We start from the raw sequence: 9,933 nt of genomic DNA, 5'->3' as shown, positions 1-9,933 counted from the left end.
GGACCAAGCAGCCATTTCATCTCAGGGGTCATCATTCAGCTGATGCTTGCTGCTGACTTGGCTGAAAGCAATTAACATATTGCTATAACCTTTGGTTATACCAACAGGTTACTCATAGCCCATAATGGGGAACTCTGCAGTTGCAAGCACATGCAGTGTTTTATCCTCTGCAATATCAGAGCTCAGTTGAAGAGTTCTTCCTGTTAATGGATAATAAAGTCCAGATCCCTACCTGCCTCTTTGAAGCCTCTTGTGCAACCTGTCATACTGGAGGCAGAACTGCTGCCTCCTTCAGCAGTTCTTCCAGCAGTATATAAGCATAACTGGTCTTTTGTCAGTTTTTGTTTAACCGCCTTCTGTGCCCATCTCCCCACAGGGCCTCTGATCAGTCCTTTATGTTGCTGGAGAGTGACACTTCAAAACTGTGACTCATGTTCTTTGCTCCTCATGCATAACTGTGCCCGCATTACCACCACCTTCTCCCCACAGAGACCAAGAATCTGGCTCCTTAGAGCAGTGACACTGTAAATGACAAGATATACCTCTCCCTGCATCACCAGTTTTGAAGCATATGGGAGTGCGAGGATAGGGCACAACCCATACTCACCAGCCTTGGGGGATGTGCTTGCAGAATTCTACAAATTGGTAGCTTTTAATTTCAAACAAGTACAGCATTAGTAATATACTCAGAAATGAGAGGCTCCTAAAAATTTGCTGTCAGCATAGATTTTTTCCAGTACGTTACTTCAACTACTAGTGAAAAGCATTTACTTAGTGCTCTATATTACTAAGTGTTGTATACAGTTACTTGCATAGAAACATGAGGAACAATGCTGCCGTGATATTAATTCTGTAAATATTCTGTCCTTCCTTTAAAAAGTTATTTATTTTGCATCATTTTTTCATTCATACAAAAAAGTTTTATTTACATTTACACACTCAGACCTCTGAAAATACCCATTTTAACAAACAGACTTCTCAGAAATAACAAACTAATTTGCCACGTTTAGGAAAAGCTAGATGAAGATACAGCTTAAACCTGCAAATTATTTGTGCTGTAGTTTGATATTATCTCTAAGCCAAGAAAAAACTTGGGCATTTATTTCTTCCATGACATCGTCTGTTGTTCGTCCTTTGACTACCATCCCATGGTTTGCTTTATCAACCCAATGGATTTTTTTAGGGGCTTTCATTTTGCTTGCCACGTCTTCTAGCAATTGCTATGGAGAAAATGAGAATGAAAGTTAGGAGAATCAGCTGCTACAAACTGTGCATCTCCCAGATGTCTCACTTTGCCTGTGCAACACTTAATAGGCAGCTCTTAAAAACAAAACTGATCTGCATGCATATTAAAAACACCTTGATAGAAAAGATGCCATGATACTATTCAATAATGGAGTTTGCTCAAAGGTTTGTCCTCATTCAAACACAGAATAACAGAAAATTGGAACTTCAAAGACTGCAAAGGTCACAGCCCTGTGCAGGCTGCTTCCCCCCCACTGATGAAAGAATCCACTTTTACTGCCAGAGGGTATTACTAGCAATAAAATGACAGAACTTCTTGAGTCAGATTTGTCTACAGTGCCAGAGTAGCAATATAATTGGCTAGAGACTACCTTTGACTCTGCTCAACTTTCTCAGCAAACACATCTAAGAACCAGCTCAGAAAATCTTGAAAGTTTTCCCCATTAAGAGGGCACTCCAAGGATCTACTGGTTGCTAGCCTGACTTTGGTGACAGCACCTCAGAAGCTGTCCAAGCATGGAAAATGCCAATTACACACACTCCCAAAGTTGGGCTGAACTGTTCAAGAACAAGAGGTACCTATTTGCAAGAAAATAAGACAAAAGCCACTGTATTGTCATCGCTGTGCACCTGTTCTTCATCTCTACAGTAAACTACCACTTTCTACGACAATAGTCTGTGGGTAGAACTGCTTTGCTAGGAGAATTTGTCATGAAAATGTGATGAATGTGAAATTGGTAACATAGCAGAGTGTTTATGTTTTGCAACCTGAAATGGTTAAAACAGAATAGCAAATGACTTGCTGCTTCCACAGGCTGCTTTTTTAATAGGATTGTACAAATTAAAAAGACAAAGCATTTGAATCAGCAGTATTTTAGTGGCCCAAAGATGAGTTTGCTAAAGTGGATGATCAAGTATAATTCAGAAGTTTGAAGCAGCAAAAGAAAGCACTACCAGGCTTCCTTATGTTCAATGAAGTTTCCTACCCCAAGGCTTCCTTCAAAAGATATATATATATTTAAAGAAGGCTGTTGAAGTCACAGCTGTGTACTCGAGCACAGATGTCACTCAAGTCTCATTCCTATTCCTCCATACTGTCCCTTCATAGCAGGACTTACAAGGATACTCACTTTTTCACACATCTCATCTGCTGATCCTGAGATAAACAGCACTGGACACCTGATAAATAATAAATCTTCATCCCGGAGCTTGGACTGAAGTTTTGGTCGATGCAATGGGTAAGATAAGCATACTAGACCTTGAATGAAGTCATCATCATCATCATCCTGGCTAAGCTGACGTACCACAGAGGCAGCAGCTCGTGAGCCCATGGAACGGCCTTTCACCCATGTTAAAACAGGAAAAAAAAGTGTATCTGTTGTCACCTCATCTACATTCTGTTAGAGTAAACAACTCCTAAAAACAATCCAACAGAGTATTTCAGCGTACCAGTAGTACAAAATGCTAGAGATGCTTTTATTCATCTACCTCATTAAAAATACCAATCCTAATTTCTACATTTTATGCTAAAATATTTGTCTGGGTATATTGTGATTTCACATCCACATTTAAAAAAGAAGATGGAAAAAAAAAAGTATAAATGGAGAGGGATCCTTTGCAATACTGGAAGGAACTGGAAGGAACATCCTGGGGGCAAGGGGAATAGAGGGACAGGTCCTGTGCTCCAGACGCTTGAAATTTGAGATAGCAATGCTATTATCTTGCAAAATTTATTTCATGCAACCTTAATCTGCTCAAATCAAAAATAAAGTTCTATGTGCCTTACTCCTAAAACAAATCCAGCAAGTGTTTATGCACACTGCAAGCTTCAGCCTAAAAGTAAAAGTAGAAGCAGAGGCAGGGCAGGGTGGGGGTGGGGGGGTGTGAACTTGTAGCATGAGGTCAGTCACAGCAAGAGGCTATCAAAATATCTCCTCAAAGAAGGGTCATATGAGCTGACAATGCTCTGTAATTGAGTGTTAGAAGTGGCTGATTCCAGTGGGATTAACTTGCATCAGTGCAGATTTGGTTGCACTTAGTCAGAGAACATTCAGAGTTTCCTGTATCAGGTTATTCCTAATGACATCCGTCTACTTCCCTTTTCACATAACTGATTATTTTATCCACCACTAGGTTTTATCTACCAAAACCCGTTTTGGGGAAAATGATTTTCCATTTACCAATAACCAGAATTCCTCAAGACCTGCAGTTAAAAAGTACACATGGATTATCAGCAAACTCACGCCCTTTACAAGTGACAAGTTTTCTGCCAAATTACCTGGAAAACATGGTCTATGGCTCTTTCTGTCCTCCTTCTGGAGGGAGATCTGTGGCATCATGAGGAGGATGAATAGGTCTAGACAGCCATGCTGCCAGAAGAATCCGAAGAAAGCGGCAGGCTGGATTCTCCCATTTGTGACCCAAGAAGCAGTGCTGCTCAAGCCAGCTATGAGACAGCCAACCTGCACACCCACCCCACACAGCCACCAGCTACAGAGGTGGTAGCATTCAGCTCCAGGTTAAGACACCCAAATGCAGATCTGTAAGTGGGCTTGTCGCCTATGTTCCCATGGCAGTCAACGGACTGCTAATCAATTAATGAAGGTGACAGAGCATTCAACTATCAGCAGATGGCTGAACTGCTCTCCCTAGGCAATACTGACTTTATTATAATACTAAGTTTATTCAGCTTGTTCCCATGTTAAGACAGCAAGCTTTTGGTGCCCACCTCAGACTGGAACCTGTCACCCACATCTGTTCATTTGCTTCTTACCAAAGCGGGATAGACTTCAAAAACAGAGTAATTACAGATTGCTATCCTTAGAGGCAGTATAAGAGAGAAAATTATAGATAATAAAAACAATACCTGCAAGGAAGACACCCGAAAGTTTGTAATCATCATAAAGCTTCAAGTATTCCTAAAGAAATAAGATAAGAGATAAGCATTACAAGGCAGAATTAAGACAGCTGGGAGGCTGGGGATTTTTGTGTTTGTAGCTACTGAACACAAAATGGGAAGCTCTTTCAGCACTGCAGATGAAACAGACACATACAAGTTGCCCTCCTGTTTTTTCACACAAATCATAATACTTTGCAGCAACAACATAATAGCCATAAGCAATTTCAAAGTAGCTCCCAGCAAGTCTAAATTATTAGATGCCCTATCAAGTTACCAAAACAAAAATGATTACTGTGTATCAACATAGTTGTAGTAACAGACTGCATGCACACACTTAGGCCATCAAAAGCCAAAATGAGTGAGGAAAAATGCTCTTCACTCAGGTCCCGTATTTCCAAGAAAAGTTTAAGACACAATCTTGTTAACAGAAAAAATAAAATTCAGAAACAGATTTTTCAGTTTTTAGGAGGTAACTATTCAGATGCTATTTTAGCAGAGACCTTTAAATTACACAGCAGCATATAAACTCACTAGCTACATTATGCTTCTTCAAAAAAGACCAGAGAACAGGTCCACATTAAAGCTAGCAAAGTCTAACTTTGTAAAAGTTAAAGCTAGCAAAGTCTAACTACAGTAAAATCAATGTACATATAATCACAATGACATACAAATTAATTCCTTAAAAACTGGACTTAGTTCTCTGATAAAAATGTCTGATGCTCAATGCAAAGTGCTCAAGCTGCCTTCTCATGCCCTAGTAGCTAGATAATCAGGAGAAAATTTCCCCTCCTTCCTACATGCTCCAGAACAGGAAGATACTCTAAGCTGATACTATTATACCAAAAAGTTGCTCATTTTAACAAAACCTAGGTACATAAGAACATCTTAAATAACGAAGCAGCAGTAGAAAGAGATATACACAAACACATATAATAGTTTAAACTGATTTTGAAATCAAAGACTAGGTTCTGGGGCTCTCATATGCTACTCCCAATCTCTTTTGCTTAAAATCCTCCTGCGACCCAGTCCCCTGCTCTTTCCCCAAAGTCTTATTCCCCCAGCTGACAAACCTCAGATCCAGCTCAATTGCCAACTCAGCTTCCTTCCTTCCAAAGCTGTATCCCTCAGTCCCCCTTCTCCTCACCAAGCCCTCCCAGAACCTCTACCTACCTCTTGTTTCCATCCTAAATACTTCCATTTTTTCAAGCTATAATTTTTCCCACAAAGCACCCTTGCTTTCTGCACATCCTTTTCTCAGGCTTTTCTTTCTCTTCCCTGAACTCAAACCCACATACTTACTGCAGCTGTTCCAGATACTGGCCATCTAAAAATTGTTCCTGCTCTTTCTGCTCATAGGCAGCGCTCCATTTAGCTAACCATCACTTCTAATTTTCCCCACTGTTGGTTGACTAATCTCTGGTCATAATTTAAGAAACCCAGAAGATGACACCCATGGATTGAAGCTTTGGCAGGATTTGGTCACTCCTTACCACAACAGTTTTGAAGGCCTTAGCCCTGTAAGCAATATTAAGGCCTTTACAAGTGAACCGCAGGCATAGAACTCCATGGGATGCAAGACAGGCTGCCAAAGTCACTAAGTGAGGGAAATTCATATCTCCTCCAGCTCCATGGGTAAGAATCACTCCATACGTTGGTTTGTTCTCTGGGACAGAAAAGATAGCATCAAGGTATTTGTTTCCAAAAGGTATTTTCACCTTAACCTAGAAACGAAACAAAAAACACAAGGTAACTAAAAGGGAGGAAAAAAAAAAACAAAACAAAAAAGACATCTACACATTATGATGAAGAAAAATTGGACAATTAAGACAGAAACCAAAATTGCAAGTCCACTTTTTTTCTGTTTAAGAGTACTAAATGAGTAACTCTACATCTGGCTCAAAGATTTGCTGTGCAATAATGGGCAAAATCAAAAATTACACCGTGGTAACCACTCAGTGAAGTGGCAGCCTGCAAATAGCCAAAGGCTGAACCTTCCCCAAGGACAGGAGACAGACAGCCCAGGTTCAGACAAAGCCACCTTCAGGCTGGTGGAGAGCCTCCAGTCGTGACAGACATCTGGAGGAGCTAAACTAGCCACAAGACCAGCTGATGTTCTTGCTGAACGAAAGGGGACTGGACAGTACATGTGCCCCAGTACGTGCTGCAGCTTCTGAAAGCAAAAAGGAAAATACTCTGGGGCCGGCGTGAAGCACTATTTCATGCCAGTGCTGCTTCCCAAAGGCTCTCCTTGGCAGGGGCCCTACAGAGGCACCGTGCAGGGAAGGAGGAGGTTGTCAGTGGCCTCATGGAGCTGCTACCCTTCCAGCCTCTGCCCAGCAGAGATGGCGGAGGATGCCAGACGGAGGACGGCAGCGGGACATGTGTACACAGATGGGCGGCAGAAGGCTCAACGGCCAGAGCTGCTGCCTCCTGGCTACCGGGCCGTAGCTCAGCGAAGACAAAAGGCCAGGCGGGCTCAGCTGGCCGACACCCAGGCTCACACCCCTCCCGGGAAGGCCCAGGCGGCAGCACGCCCATCCCGCCCCCTTCCCCAGCCCTGGCGGCTGCCAGAGGGGAAGGGCAGTCGCCACAGGCCGCAGGACCCTACAGATCCAGACGGAAACCAGGCACACGGACCCTGCAGGCGGTCAGCCAAAGCTGCTGGGCCCGGCCGAGCACTGCGGCCACCCCAGCGCGGCCCGGGCCGCCCCAGTGCCGGTGGCCCCGCGGGGTGCCTCGGCCAGCCAGGCCGCGGGACTCCCCCCGGGCTCGGGGCCCCACGAACCCCTCGCCAGGCTGCGGCCGAGAAGAGCCACCCTTCACGGCCAGCCTCCCCCGCGGGCGGCCCCGGCGCAGGGACACCTGACCCCAGCCCCCCCCGGGCGGGCCCCGCGCCGGGGCAGCGCGGACAAAGCGGCGGCCGTACCTCTGCCTGCCCGCTCATGCCGCTCCCGGCGCCGTGACGTCCCGCGATTGACAGCCAGCTGCCCTATCACCGCCCCGCCGCATGGGAGGGCCTCCGCCGGGCGCGGCCTGTCGCCGTGTCTGATTGGCCCACGTATACCGGAGCCCCGCCCCGAAGGGTCGGGCTAGCTAGGCAGTGGGCGGGCACGGGGGCCGGGGGCGTGGTGGTGCAGGCGGGCGGTGTCCGCGTCGCAGCCGGGGTGGCCGGGGGCGGGCGCTACCGGTGCCGGCAGCAGCACAGCCGCAGGCGGGAGCCGCGCCTGAGGGGCTTTTGAACGGGGACGGCTGAGCCGAGCCGTGTGGGCGCGGGCGGCGCCTCTCAACTAGGCCTCGAGAGAAAGCGGGGTGCTGGGGGCGCGCCCGGCAAGGCCTTGGTAAGGGGGGGATCGGCAGCGCCTGAGGGACCTCTGACGTGGTTAAACGCCTATCGCGTGGGCGTCAGGCATCAGTATATTTTTAAAAGCTGTTGACGTATTGAGAAGCAAAAGGTAATAATCACAGTAAATATAATTTTAAAAATAATGGTTCTTTAGTTGCTGATTTAATTAGGCCTGAGTTACACTGGAGAGTTCGCAGCACTCCCTATAAATAGTTTTTATTCATCTGTACATGTAAAACATGGACTGCTGGTGGTAATTTAGAAAAAATAAAGCTAGTTACGTTGGAATTGCTTGGAAAGCCAGGCTTTTACTGACTTCAGGGTGTGCAGATACGGTCCTTACTATGAGTTTGGTCTAGGGAGTGACGTCAAGCTATTTTTTCTGGCAGCTGTTGACACACTGGGTCTATGCGACATTCACAAACAGGAGACTACATGACTAGGGTTTTAGGTGCCAATGTACAGCTATCTGCTGGGCTGTGCTTTATTGTACAATAAAAAACCTGGTGTGTTCAAAACAGCCTTAAACTGATGGAAAACAGCACCAATATCCTACAACAGTGCTTGTGGTATTTAGATATTGGGTATTTCCCAAAGATTTGTTTCTAAAATCCTCTGTGGCAAGGTATTTAGACAGAGATCATGTTTTCTTCCATTATCGGTGTATAAAACTCGTAAGTTAGGATACCAAATCACTTAACTGATTGAAGATGCTATCACCAAGTAGAACTTTGTTTTTCACATTTTCACCTGCTGCAAAATAAGTTCGTGGCTTGTGCTCCGAGTGTCTCACTGTCACTCTGTTGGCAGGATGCTGTCAAATGCTGGGATCCAAATATTGCAGCCCTCTTGAGAAACAAACCTGGCAGGGCAGCTCAGGCGTACCCACTATCTCAGTGTCCACCCTGCCATCAGAGGATTGCCAGCCTCACAGATAAATTCCAGTCCTAGCCGTTATTATCATAAAATGTAAGTGTTAAGGGCAAGTAATGGAGCATCAGCTGTAACCTAGCTGGAGAAGACAGGGAGCTTTATTTGTCTAAATTTTTACCTTGCCTAAAAAATGGCAGGCTAAAGTGAGATGCGGAAGCATGAAGCTGAGTGAGAGGCACCAGCACAGGCTGCACAAGTTGTACACCTTTCATTGCCAGCTGAACTGCAGGTGATTTTGAGGTGGCAGTTCCTTGAGCCATAGCTCACATTCAGGGCATCCAGCAGACTAGGGGAAAGACAATGCTTCAGAGTAATGCCAAATTAACTTACTGTGAGTGGAGATCGCACTATTCCAATTAATACTGAACACCAATTAAGCCTTTACAAATTCGGTACTTGGCAAAAGGGGACTGAGAAGATCTGTTATCCCAAAGCAATTACACCTCAGCTGCAGCCTCAATTCAGAACACAGGAATGCAAGAAAGAGAGTTCATAAAACTTCATATTAATTTTCTAATTTTTTCTTCTTCATTCCTTTCTTTCCTATACTTAATGGATGCTTATGTGCTCTGGTATAATTTATATTTTTGGTGTTGTTTTGCTTCTTTCTCGGTCTGATTTTTGCATTCTCTTTTTCTTTCATTTTTTCCTCCCTCCTCAGTGCACGTGCTGTATTTCTGCTTTATTCACATCCTGTTTTCAGAGCAGTCCTTGAGGAACATAGATCCCATTAATTCTATCCATGTGTAGCCCCTTCCCACTGGAAAACTATTTTCCTATGCTTTCTGCATATAGCAAACTGCTACCAGTTTACTTCCTATTTTCTCTGTTCATTTTCTTAGCCCCAATCTCCTTTCAATACTTAAAACTCTTCTCTGCATAAGCACCGTGTTTGAGGTAGGCTGGCTAATACCCAGTAGAGTCCAGAGCAATGCAAATGAACACATGCGGAGGAAAGAGAGGATCTGTTATTCTTTAATCCTCTGGTCCATGGGAATAGAGTCAGACCAGCCTGTTTTTACTGCACTTTTCCTGCAAGAGCTTTCCTTCTGGAAGATAAGGGTACTTTATAGCGACCCTAATATTGCTAATATGTCCAAGGCTAAGAACTTTATATATATTAGATTGCAACTCATGGATATATTTTCTATGATGGATAAAGTCATACGTTTTTATGAATTTCTGCATATGTAATGAAATTGTTCATGTAAATGTGAAAGAATAGTTTTTAATATTGCAACATAAGGCAACTCATACCTAGCTACTCAGACTTAGGTTTCTGTGGGTTTAGGGGGACATTTAAATAGATGCTGACTGATTTTCAAGTGTGCCAAGTAACTCTTCTGAAATCCAGAAGTATTCACTGCCAGGAGTCATTGACAATCATAATGCTTTTCTTTACATGCTTACATACGAATTAAGAGTGTAAGTTTAAACTCCCACCAATTAAAATAGTAATTATAAATCTCTGAACTTCTCCATTATTGTTTTTAATTGAATGGTCTAAGAAAAC

The 9,933-nt window shown here is 44.1% G+C and overlaps 1 protein-coding gene across 2 annotated transcripts; it reads right to left on the bottom strand.

Moving 5' to 3' along the window:
* Window positions 1-944: 944 nt before the first annotated feature.
* Window positions 945-7,179, bottom strand: TEX30 (testis expressed 30). Of its 2 annotated transcripts, none has more exons than XM_080375680.1 (5): window positions 7,071-7,179; window positions 5,635-5,865; window positions 4,112-4,163; window positions 2,376-2,584; window positions 945-1,220 (listed from the first exon to the last, which is right to left on the bottom strand). In XM_080375680.1, the coding sequence occupies exons 1-5, from the start codon at window positions 7,086-7,088 to the stop codon at window positions 1,047-1,049; spliced, it is 684 nt and encodes a 227-aa protein (XP_080231806.1). In that variant the 5' UTR covers window positions 7,089-7,179; the 3' UTR covers window positions 945-1,046. The 2 variants fall into 2 exon arrangements, with proteins under 2 accessions (XP_080231806.1, XP_080231807.1); XM_080375681.1 differs by lacking the exon at window positions 7,071-7,179 and adding an exon at window positions 6,782-6,904.
* Between the last annotated feature and the right edge of the window lie 2,754 nt (window positions 7,180-9,933).

Source organism: Falco punctatus (assembly GCF_963210335.1).
Source record: "Falco punctatus genome assembly, chromosome: 2".
NCBI classification, from domain to species: domain Eukaryota; kingdom Metazoa; phylum Chordata; class Aves; order Falconiformes; family Falconidae; genus Falco; species Falco punctatus.
The sequence above is the reverse complement of the archived record's forward strand: the minus strand, read 5'-3'. Positions and strand labels throughout refer to the sequence as shown.

Excerpts from the sequence above, each read along its gene's own strand:
- TEX30 (XM_080375680.1), bottom strand. Across the intron at positions 4,164-5,634 it reads AGGCCTTCAAAACTGTTGTG|GAATACTTGAAGCTTTATGA; the intron begins GTAAGGAGTGAC and ends TTATTTCTTTAG. Across the intron at positions 1,221-2,375 it reads CAGATGAGATGTGTGAAAAA|CAATTGCTAGAAGACGTGGC; the intron begins GTGAGTATCCTT and ends TTTTCTCCATAG.